The 12,265-nt window shown below is 46.6% G+C and overlaps 1 protein-coding gene across 3 annotated transcripts in view; it reads right to left on the reverse strand.

Moving 5' to 3' along the window:
- The window catches only part of LOC142497703 (alkaline phosphatase-like), a 49,608-nt gene that overhangs the window by 12,028 nt on the left and 25,315 nt on the right, over positions 1-12,265 (reverse strand). For all 3 annotated transcript variants that reach the window (XM_075605872.1, XM_075605873.1, XM_075605875.1), the window contains exons 3-7: positions 11,590-11,709; positions 11,296-11,411; positions 6,548-6,722; positions 5,895-6,070; positions 642-785 (exon numbers count right to left, since the gene is read on the reverse strand). In XM_075605872.1, the coding sequence (XP_075461987.1) occupies positions 642-785; positions 5,895-6,070; positions 6,548-6,722; positions 11,296-11,411; positions 11,590-11,709 (731 nt within the window). The remainder of the gene's footprint in view (positions 1-641; positions 786-5,894; positions 6,071-6,547; positions 6,723-11,295; positions 11,412-11,589; positions 11,710-12,265) is intronic.

Genomic DNA, 12,265 nt, shown 5'->3' on the forward strand with positions numbered 1-12,265 from the left:
AGGGATAGTCTAGTGGCAAATTTAGCCCTCTTATATGCTTTCCTAAGGATACCTTTACTGTAGCCTCTTGATAGAAAACGCTGTGTCAAATCTGTTGGTTGAGTCTCGTATTCTGCCATAGTGCTGCAATTCCTTCGTAAAGGAAGAAACTGCCCCACTGGAATTCCATTGATTTGGGATCTGGGCTGTCTAAAAGAGGTGAGGCTTTCATGTAATCACAAACCTCAGTGACGCATTCTAAGGCTGCCATTGTCACAGAAAGCACAAGATCACAGCCTCTATGGGACAGATGGAACGTTTGTGACTACAACAGTCTCCAATAGGATTTTTGTGTGACCCTACTGGAAAGGTCTGCATAACAAGATGGTTACCAATATGCATGGTCTTCATCGAATAACACTTTATTATAATCCAGTACGTGCTGAAAAATGGAGCCATTTTTCTGGTTGGCATTAGTAGAAGGTAATGCTAAAAAATTATTGGAAAGAATTAGGAATAATTATCAAGAGATGATCCGTCTTGTTTCGTATGATCTTTTACTTTAGGGTGCAAAGATGGGCATTTGTTCCCTAACTTTGTCTGTATTCGATCCATTCACAACTGAAGTGGGTTAACCTGACATTTGCCAATGCAATATTTACCTTACTGGCTGGTTTCTTCTCGAGCCAAACTTTGGTCAGGTTCAAACCATCAAGCCGTGTGCCATTCGCCTTCTCGTCCTTGGGGTACTCCACGTCAGGGGTGTTTTTAGGGTACATGTATTTTCTTCCACCTCCCATAATAACCTAAAAGTAGAGTGCAGTTTGACATACTACTTGTTAGTTGGGTCCTGTATGGGCTCATGGTATAAAGCAAGCAAAGCGCACCCCAACAAATAATTGAATAGAAGTGATTTTGAAAGCTTTCATAAATATGAAGAAGCACTATGACTTCTTTCATAGCCTGATAATTCTCCTAAAATGTTGGTTTATCTGAATCCATTGATTTGAAATACTCTATTATGGTAGTGTCCACCTCGGAGGCTATTCCATATACCTTTTCAGTGCAAATTTATATGGAGTCTACTGTCCTCCAATTTAAGCGTGCGGTCTCTCCATTTTAGTATGATTCCGTGCAATATACTTCTATATTGCAGGGTCTATCGTGTCCTCTAATCCCTCTTCTCAGTGTACACTTGTTGAGGTCCTTTGGTCTTTCCTGATACGTTTTATGATGCATGTCATAATCCGTGAGCATTTCTATTGACATGACTGGTACATTATTTTCCATTTATAAAATGTGGCCAATAAAGTTATGCAGTCATTTCTTGGCTCTTCATTAAAATTACGCACCAACCTGACCACGCACACTGCTTAGAAGGTTGTGGGGAAACCTGGGTATTGTGTGCCTCAATGTCCATTGGGAATGACCTATTGAATTGGAACATGTGTGTCATGATAATATCATGAGATGTTATGTATTTTAATCCATCGGGTGCTTCAGGGGTTCAAAAGGTACAATTTGGGTAACAATACAATGTATGGGGATGGCCTTCTAAGGGAATTTAGTTGGGGTTGGGCGTTGGAAGTACAAAATAAAGATTTATGGCCTGTTAACGCCTCAGCCAGGCCTAGTGTTAAACTGAAATGCTCTAGAGCAGCGGTGCGCAAACTGTGGGGCGCGACCCCCAGGGGGGGCGCGACACTGCCGACGGGGGGAGCGGGGTTTACAGAGGCCCCGCGCGCTTCCCGAAGGCACTTAAATTAAGTGCCGGGGGAGCTGCAGGGCCTCTGTAAACCTAACTTACCGTGGCTCCGGCGGCTTCCTCCCTGCGGCGCCATGGCAACGCGGCGTCAAAATGACGCCGCGAGGTCATGTGACGTCACGTTGCTATGGCAACGTGACGTCATTACGCCGGAGCGCGGGTAAGTTGGGGTTGGGGGGGGCACGGGAGCGAGGGGACAGCCATCAGGGGGGCGCAGGGAAAAAAGTTTGCGCCCCCCTGCTCTAGAGCAGCGTTTCCCAAATGGTGGGTCGCGACCCGGCACCGGGCCACGGCACCAAAATTGCCAGGTCGCAGCGAGGCTGGCCGCGCGGTGTCTCCCGTCCCCCCCCACCCCCCGCTCAAGTTAAAAAAATGGCGGCGATTCCCCCCGCGGTCCCGCGCGCATGCGCAGGGCCCGCTCCCTTCCTCCCCCCCGCTCCCAACATGGGACGGAGGAGGAAGTACAGGCTCCTCTGTGGCCCGCACGTTATGTGGGATGGAGGGGGAAGTATAAGCTCCTACGGCGGCCTGCTTCCCCCCGCAGCCAGCTTCCCGAGCTCACCTCCCATGGCACCCCCTCCGAGCCCATCTCCCGTGCCCCCAAGCCCACCTTCCGTCCCGGGAAGCAGGGGATATCGGGGGCAGCAGGGGAAAGCGTCCGGCAGCAAGGTAAGTCACCCCACCCAGTCACTGTCACCCAGTGACTCTCTCCCACCCACCCAGTCACTGTCACCCACCCAGTCACTGCCTCCCACCCAAGTGTCCCTGGCCCCGTCCTCCCACCCACCCACATCCGTCATTGCCTGTAATTCACTGTTTGTGTCTGTGTGCATATAGGGGAGAGCGAGTGTGTGTGTGTGTGTGTGTGTGTGTGTGTGTGTGTGTGTGTATCAGTATCAGTGTGTGTGTATCAGTATCAGTGTGTGTGTGTATCAGTATCAGTGTGTGTGTGTATCAGTATCAGTGTGTGTATCAGTGGCTGTGTGTGTGTGTGTGTGTGTGTATCAGTGGCTGTGTGTGTGTATCAGTGGCTGTGTGTGTATCAGTGGCTGTATGTGTATCAGTGGCTGTGTGTGTGTATCAGTGGCTGTGTGTGTGTGTGTATCATTGTCTGTGTGTGTTTGTGTGTGTGTGTGTGTGTGTGTAGCAGTGTCTGTGTGTGTGTCTGTGTGTAGCAGTGTCTGTAGCAGTGTGTGTGTGTGTATGTGTGTGTGTAGCAGTGTCTCTGTGTGGCTGCGTGTGTGTCAGTGGCTGCGTGTATCAGTGTGTGTCTGTCAGTGGCTGCGTGTCTGTCAGTGGCTGCGTGCGTGTGTGTGTGTGTGTGTGTATCAGTGGCTGTGTGTGTGTCTGTGCAGGCCCTATAGGCCAGTATAGGCGATAACATTTTTAGTGGGTCACGAAGGAGAAGTTAAAAAATAACCGGGTCACGGAAAAAAAAAGTTTGGGAAACCCTGCTCTAGAGATAGGAACATATGTTTTGCAGAGCTGGAAGTAAATTTCCTGACACACACATCAACAGGATACTGTTTATGTGGGTTTCAACGCATCCCTGGAAGGTTGTGGCTATCCTATACCATCCCAAAGATATGAAACATAGAACCAGGGACTTGACAGAAATGCTGAGGTATATAATTTTGATATGGAGACAGATTTTAATTTGTCGCTCAGGTTTAGGGGTAAGACAGTCCTGCTTAGTCTTGTCACGTCCGCATGAGCGCCTGAATGTGTTGATGTGACTCATGTGTGTGTAAGTATTAGTGAAGGAAAGGTATGAGTGCGTATCTACTGAGGCAAAGTTTAAAACGCTGGTTTGTAAAGGTGTTTTCTTACTCTGTCATAAAATTGTCAATCTCACAGCTGATATACGACGGGGTGGGCTCATGTTGTTTCCATGGGGAAAAATAATATTTAAGTCTTAGCTATGTATTAGGAATCTAGATTTCAACAGAGGTGTGTTTGGACTAAACACGTGACTTCTCCTATTTGTATGTATGTATGTATGTATGTATGTATGTCTTTATTTATATAGCGCCATTAATGTACATACAGTAGCACTTCAGAGCAGTAATATACGTGACAATCATATAAATAATAAATAATATAAATAACACATAAAGGGGAAACGTGCTTCAGACATAAAAGTAACATTTAGGAAAAGGCGCCCATGCTCCGAAGAGCTTACAATCGAATTGGTTGGTAGGAAGAATGTACAGAGACAATAGGAGGGCATTCTGGTAAGTGCGTCTGCAAAGGGCCAAGGTTCATGTATGAGGTGTTAATTATCAGCCATGGGGCTACTCATATGCTTCCTTAAGCAAGTGTGTTTTGAGGTGGGTCTTAAATGTGCATAGAGAGGGTGCTAGTCAGATATTGAGGGGAAGGGCATTCCAAAGGTGTGGGGCAGTCAGTGAGATTGGTTTAAGGCGGGAGAGGGCTTTAGATACAAAGGGGGTAGTGAGAAGAAATCCTTGAGCAGAATGCAAGAGTCAGGATGGTGTATAGCGAGAAATTAGGGCTGAGATGTAAGGAGGGGCAGAAGAGTGTAAAGCTTTAAAAGTGAGGCGGAGAATTGAGTGTGTGATACAGGATTTGATAGGCAGCCAGGAGAGTGATTTCAGCAGGGGAGACGCTGAGACAGATTTTGGAAATAGTAGAGTGATTCTGGCAGCAGCATTTAGGATAGATTGTAAGGGAGACTGGTGAGAGGCAGGAAGGCCGGACAGCAGGAGGTTACAGTAGTCAGAATGAGGGTCTGTGTCAGAGTTACTTTTTTTTTTAAACTATATTTACTTAGCCAGTGAACTCTTTGGAAGAAAATCCGGATATATGGTAATGTAGTGTTTAGGGTTTTCTGTTTGTTTATCTGTTATTTTGATAAACTGTTCTGCATCTATTGTAATTTTATGTTCTTGTAATCCTTTTTCTGTAATCTAAGCACTGTATTTTTATATATATTAAAACATTTAAAAAGTTATGGTTTGGGCTCTGAATAAACTAAGTACACGCTCTGGAGAGAGTATTTACATTTTCTGACACATTTTGCTACAACAGATTTTTGTGTGTTAAGTACATAGGTTTTTTTTATAAACATGGACCTGGGAGCCTAGCAAATATAAATTTTACATCTTTTATTTGCGTAACTATCTCGGGTGGTGGAAGCGTATAGATATGATTGTAATTGAGTAAGGGGTTAATATTAACTCATTGAAGGTACCTTTGCGGAAGAGTAAGGGGAGTTGGCTAGAGCAGCCGTGTGTATTAACCCTGATTGCATATCTAAATCACGTGCCCACTTGTGTGCTGCTTGTGACAGGTGGTATATGGGGACGGTTTTAGGGGAGATGTTACTCATTTGAGGGACCTTTGCAAGATGAAAAGTGGGGCAGCTTGCAAGCTCTGTATAAACCCTTGTCCCATACGCAGGTCACGTGCTCACAGGTGTGCTGTACGTGACAATGGGACTAAAGGCAAAGAATGTGCATATCAAGATAACATCTGTTTGCATACAACAGGAATGCAAGAGAAAGCATTGGGAATGGGATTGTAAATGTACAGCATAGAAACTGGGAGACTGCACTGATCTTGCTATGATCTCAGGGCTATGTACCCAACCACAGAGTGCTAATAATTAATATATAGATAACCTTCCAGTATTTGTCACAGAATTTTACATTGGTGTCTGACACTGACTGCAGAGTCTTCAAAGCCTGTTGTGATGAGTGTGTACATTGCTAAATGTCATAGTTGTGACTATCTCTCTTCTGTTCTAGTGAAACTGCTTCTGCTGAAATTGAGATAAAAAGTGGCTACTCCAGGAAAGGTGAGTAAATATTCGCAGACTAAGTGAGTAGAGAACCCATGCTTTGTCCTTGGTCAGAATGAGTTGGCTATACACGGTTTGTTGGTTTCCTTGGTTGGAGACTTTTTTTAACCTACCAATTTAATTCAATAATGTATCATACTCCTTGTGCAAACCCACAAAGACGTTCTTTACGTTACTTCCTCCTAGTTAGGAGCTCCTCTGGTTACACAGCATTGTTTATTCTGGTAACCTCTCTGAGCTTAGAAGATACTTGTTTGCTGGAGGGAAGATGCATAGTTTCCACAGGAAGAGCACAAACTTGAGAAGCATTGGTTAGATCCCACTTACATCTATGTTTGGGACGTTCTGCATGAGTTGCCAGGCGATGTCCTTGCACCCCTGCTCCACAGCCTCTCTGGGCATCTCGTTGTCCGAGAACCAGTCTCTGTTAACGCAGTGAGCATAGGCGGCGCTGGGAGTGGCATGGTTAACCCTGGTTGTGGTTACTACACCAACAGATTTTCCTGGAAAACGGAAGACTGATTAAAGGGAGTCTGGGGGTTGGGGGGGGGGGGGGGATTGTTTGTTTTTTTAAACCATTTTAAAAAAATGGAACCTGATAGTACATATTATATTGTAAGCTCTATGGGGCAGGTATTTCCTTTCCTATTGTCTGATTTTATTTGTTGTAATTGTATTTCCTGTCTCTCTTGTAAAGCTTGGAGTACATGGTGGGCGCTATATAAAGATCAACATATTAACAATGGCACCTGGGGGTGTTTATATGCAGGAGTCCCTTCTAATCTTTCTACTGTTCTTTGGTTTACTTTCCCTCCATTAATTCTGTTTACTGCAGTAGTAATAAGGGTTTGGGGTGGGGGGAGGGGGAGAGTTAAAGCAGAGTTTGTTATCCATGGTCCTTTAAAACTGGAGGTGAGACTCCCTGTAAGAGGCCTTCCTGTTTCCCCTGCGCAGTGGCTACATTCATGGCTAATGCTTACCTGCTTGTTTGGCCCACTTAAGGATGGATTCCACCTCATTGCCTTTGGAGGTGTTGCACTGACCCCGTACAGCAGCCGCGTTCACACCCACTGTGCCCTCGTTGGCTTTCACCCCGCACAGGTAGGCTGTGGCAGTGCCAGCGCTGTCGGAAACCTGTGCGTTTGTGTTGTAAGTCTGCAGAAGGAAGAGCATGGATTTGGCTTTATTCTAGTGCAGCGCTTGGTATAACAGATATTCAAACACTGAGTTCTTACAGGAAGTCGCATGAACACCAGTGGATAGATAACAGATAGCAGTAGCCCAGGCAAATTGTATTTTGAGGAAACGAAATATATAGATCTTTTTAAACTTCAAAGCATAATTGATGTAATAAAAGATCCACAGTGATTACCATTTTCTTGGCCTGCTATATTACAGCGGTGCGCAAACTGGGGAGTGCCCCCCAGGGGAGGCGGGAGGATGTGCAGGGTTGGCGCGGGCTGTTACAGAGGCCCCACGCTCTTCCCCCAGGCATTTAATTTAATGCCGGGGGAGGCGTGAGGCCTCTGCAACCTCTACTTACCTACTGGCAGCCGGGAGTCATGTGACGTCACGCATCGCCATGGCAATGCACATCAAATGAGGCGGTGGGGTCACGTGATGTGACCCGCATCGTCATTTGAAGCCGTGCCTTCGGGGGAGGGGAGGCGCGAACGCTGCAGCTCCCAGGAAGGGGGCCGCAGCTAAAAAAGTTTGTGCTACAAGATCCTGTCGTTTCACTCTGTGTTCGGAATATGGGGTTATGGGGAGAATAGTTGATTCACTTTATCTGAAATGACCATGCAAGGCCCCGAAAGCTTGTGTACAACTATGAAGAACTCTCATATCGCTCCATCAAAAGCTGTCGCGGCCTAACGCCCTATGCAATTCTTCAGCACGTGTTTGGCTCTACGTTTTCTTAATTACATATGTATAAAAAAAAACTGCAGAGCGCACGTTCAGATTTATTGCCGCTGATCCACGGGGTCCTACTGTTTGTCCTGGACTGAGACCAGGAAGGTATTGTTAAGTGCACCAACGGGCGCCAACACACAAAAGGGAAGCGCGCTATCCCACACATACTCTTTGTGGCTTGTGGACATTACAGGGTTAAGTGCCCAGGCACTCCAGTACTATGGGGGTTGCACCTGGCAGGTGTTATGGTGGGATAAGGCCCGGCGTGGCGGAGGTATAGCTGTAACCAGTAGGGTTGCCATTGTCATTGTTGCCGTTATCTGTTTATCTATATATATATGTAGCGGTCATGTAAAATGCCTACAGTCATCTCTCCTGCTGGCAGTAAGGCCTGGTAAGTGTGGGCATGCCAGCAGTAATCATGGAGGTTTTCCCTCACACCCTGGTGGGGTGCTCTGTGTATGGCTGGGACTGGTCACATGCTCTGACTCCATGGTTAGTGATGTCAGAGGTGTGTCAGCCTCAGAAGCTTACATAAGGCACAGCACTGTGTTGCAAAGTTAGTTGCTGGAAAGTTCTACCTGAGTGCTGAAAGAGTTCTGTCAGTTATGTTATAGTAACTCCATGGGAGGCTGTGTCCAGGGACCTGGCACAGGACAGTGATTCCTGCGGGAATAGTGAATCCCTGATCTAGGTGATATACCTATCTAAAGGGAGCACTGGCGAGATGAGCGGCTGAAGATACTCCTTGTGGAGGGCAGCTGCCCTGCCGTGTCAATAAAGATGAGTTCAGCCAGAAACCCTCTCGTGTATCTATCTGGAATGAGTGTACAGAGAGGAGCACCACGGAGGAGTTCCTCGTCAGGATCATCCCCTTGCGGACGCAGGGACCCTGGTGAGGTGGAGGCGCTGCACTGGAACTAGGTGAGACTCAGCACACTACCTCAGCTGCCTGTCTGACGGGTCCTCCCCACACACCATCATGCGGGAGACTCAGGAGTCCTGTAGCCAACAGGTGCACCATCAGGCATATCTACACTGTAATGGGGTCCGGTTAGACCACAGGGGCCAATGTGAGATTGGGTGGGTCAGGCCGGGCCAGAAATACCGTTACATATATATACAGTATATTCTTAGTAAAAGGTTATAGTATATGCCTTGTGTTATTATTGTGTGTTCCTGTGTGGGGGTATCCCATCTAATTAGTGTCCCGCGCAGGTGGAGGCGCTGTCACCTAGTGAAGCGGGTACACCCCAGGCTCACAGCGGCGCAGGCTCAGACCTCCTGTGAGCCACAGGTAAAGCACCACATACACCGTAGACGCCTTACCTCCCAGAGAGTGGGGGAAGGAGGGCCACATATAATATATACGTTATTATACGTGGTGCTGCCGATTTTTAGGCGATCAGACGTGTTTTCCTTGTTTCTTTGCCGCAGAGAATGGTTAATTAGCCGATGTTCATAATATGCACACGCTAGCAGTCTTGTTTTTTTATTTATTTTTTTTAAATCTTTGAACAATGTTTAAATGGTTAATCCCTAATTCTAATACTTCATCCCCGTGCTGCCTGCTCACATCTGCCTTTTCAAGCAATTAGAGAGATTAGCACACAGCTAAATGCCCTGAGCTCCTCAACCGTAATATTAAGCTGAGCAATGCAGGAAAAAACAACTTGTAGAACAAGTGCAGTGTATGGGGAGACTGGGCACAAGGTGTGTTTTAGTTATGTAATGTCAGCATGGGGTTTGTAAGCAAGGACCTGATGGTGCAAAGTCCCCCTTTCCTATCTATCTTTGCAAAAGGCAGTGTGGTCAACTGACTTGTACTGGCTTTTTTTCCATTAAAAGCATTGCTGTAAGCCTGCAGTACTAAAGGAACAGGCCGGGGTCACGAATGGCTAGGGTTGCCAGGTGTCTGGTATTGAACCGGACTGTCCTGTATTTGAACACACATTCAAGTAAAAAATGAGAGGTAATACTGGACATGTATGTGTCCGGTATTACCTCTCTGGACATAGTGACCTGACCGGCTTGGGGGGCCATGGGATTTCCCTGAGATGGGCTGTATGTAGGGGGCTGGGCAACTTCGTCCATCCTGATTGGCTGCATTACCCAGCAGCAGCCAATAAGAAGAAGGTGTCAGGAGCTGGAGGGTGTGGCCAAGGAAAGGAGGAAACAGCATGGAACAGAGACCGGAGAGGTGTGTGTCTCTCGAGCGTGTGTGTGTCTCGAGCGCATCACACCTTTCACCATTGTGTCCAGTATTTGTGGAGAAGCAACCTGGTAACCCTACGCATGGCATACCTGGGAAACCTGAAATTGCTGGACCCCAAGACTCCCACCACTTACTATCATGGCCCTAGCACCCATTCCAAAATATATTACGCTTCCAGCAGCCTGAGAGTCGGGGGGAAGGCCAGGGGCTGGGGGGGTTCATTATTGCAACACGATAAGATGCATTGCAAATTTCTGTGTGAGGTGTGGGGGGCTTGGCACAACCTGAATAAGGTGGATTGAATGCAGCAAAAATTAGTAATACAAGTTGGAAAACCGCAAAAGTTGAGCTGTGTGAATCCGGGCTTCCTTGCAGAAACAGCAGCGGGGTTAGTGGAAAGTGTGTGTGTGTGTGTGTGTGTGTGTGTGTGTGTGTGTGTGTGTGTGTGTGTGTGTGTGTGTGTGTGTGTGTGTGTGTGTGTGTGTGTGTGTGTGTGTGTGTGTGTGTGTGTGTGTGTGTGTTTTAAATTAAGTGTATTTTATTTGCATACTTTTAATTTTATTTTTTCAATAAAATCAGGGATGCAGATTAAATTGTTATCACTTTGCTGCCAGTTAATGGGGTGCCCTCCAGCAGTGGAGAGGTGAAGTATGCCATTGCAGGAGGGCTCTGCACTGCTGTGTACTACAGTAGGAACCCTGCAGTGCTGAAGACGTAGGTGGACTGTTGATATTGTGGGTTCCATATTCCTTGCCAATGCCTTACAATCTGCTGGCACCACCTCCTGTGTGGGGTTCTAGTCAAGAATAGCTGGGGCTGCCGCAGGACAGAAATGTGGTACAGTAGCACACAAGTAGATTATTTGATGAGGTCAAGGGTGTGATTCCCGTGGAAAAGGAAGATTCACATTTAGCTGTGTGGCTAGAGGAAAAAAGAGCAGAACACTTTCAGGGCCCCACAAAGACTTGTTGTGCAAGTTCTGATGCTGGCAAAGGTGAGACAACGATTCTCTCTTTGCTGCAGGTTATAAATATACAGTGTGGTGAAGGCCTTATCAATGAGTTTAAATAGAAACTGGAACGGTAGACATTCTTTTGGAGTGAGCGTCACTTACCTGCTGCAGGTGCTGCAATGGAAGCGCCGTTTCACCTAATGCACAGTGATCTGGAGCACTTCTAAATCCTGCCATTTGCTAACATGACGTATCTGAGTGGCCATGTATACGGTGCAAGAGAGCATCCGAGAAGTACAAACTGCTTCCAGGAGGGATGGTCACACTTCCAATACTACAGTACAACCATTGCCAGCCGTCTGTGGATTTGAGTCTCTGTCTCTTGTGCAGAGGCAATATCCGCAGGGTAGGTACCCTTCCTAGTTCTTTGCATGGAACAATAACTCCTTGGGAAATAGGGGCGCATCCGCAATATTTAAAATATATCTTTTTAGACCACAACTAAACATAGTCACTGGACATTATTCTATTCCCTGCTCTCATTACTTGGGTCCTATTCACTGATTCCACCTGAGCAACCATCTAATTTTGAAAGCGCTTCTTTGTAGAATTTGGTGTTATACCGATGAGAACAATTCTGGTCTCACCTTTGAAAGTGCAACATGTGGAAACTTGTCCATTTCCAGTTGGGTCTCTTCGCCAGGTTGTCCAGCCAGCTGTCCCTTTAGAATACGAGCAGCAGTCACTGTTGGCACTCCCATACCTGCATTAGAAAATGCCACGTCCCTTTAATGAGGACAAACTTGCACATGTCTGATTGTCACCATCTCTCCATAGCAAATTCATGAGCCTCTTTTACTATGAGTGCTGCAGCTCTTCACCCAAAGTAGGGGTTAAATGCCCTGACCATATAAATGTTTGCCTTTTTCTGGCACTCTTACCATCTCCCAGGAACATAATGACATTCTTTGCTATGTTTGTGTTCAGGTCCTGTAGCTTCAGGGCACTTTTCAGGGTATCCTGGGCCTGGTTCCGCCAGTAATCAGGGTTCTTCTCCTTCTCTGCACACACGACATTGAGACACACAGGGAAACATTGTCACTTATCTGTAGAGCCTTTTACAGGATGTCAGTCTAGCCCAGGGGTTGCCAACTCCAGTCGAGAGCTACCAACAGCTCAGGTTTTAAAGATATTCAGCCTTCGACTGAGCCACCTGTCCTGAAGCCGGGATATCCTGAAAACCTGACATGTTGGTTGCTTCTGAAGATTGGAGTTGGCTACCTGTAGCATAGCCTATCAATCATGGAGATTTTATTTTTGGATTATACTACCTCCTTACAACACTGCGGTAATATGGTGTTTTTTTTGTTTGTTTTATTCAGGTGGTAATGATGAAAAGGTAGAGAAGTTATCCGACCTCACACAGTTTTGTCACCGCAACAGAAGTTGTTTCCGTGAACATATTTGTCCAGGTAAAAACGGGGACAAATGTCACGCATGCGCGCGATTGCCACTTGCCGGCTGCTCATGCACATGTGCTATTGACATTTGCCGGTCATGCACAAGCGCCCAACAAGTGCCGATCTCGCACATGAGGTCAACAGGATTGAAAAACCG

Source organism: Ascaphus truei, chromosome 6 (assembly GCF_040206685.1).
Source record: "Ascaphus truei isolate aAscTru1 chromosome 6, aAscTru1.hap1, whole genome shotgun sequence".
NCBI classification, from domain to species: domain Eukaryota; kingdom Metazoa; phylum Chordata; class Amphibia; order Anura; family Ascaphidae; genus Ascaphus; species Ascaphus truei.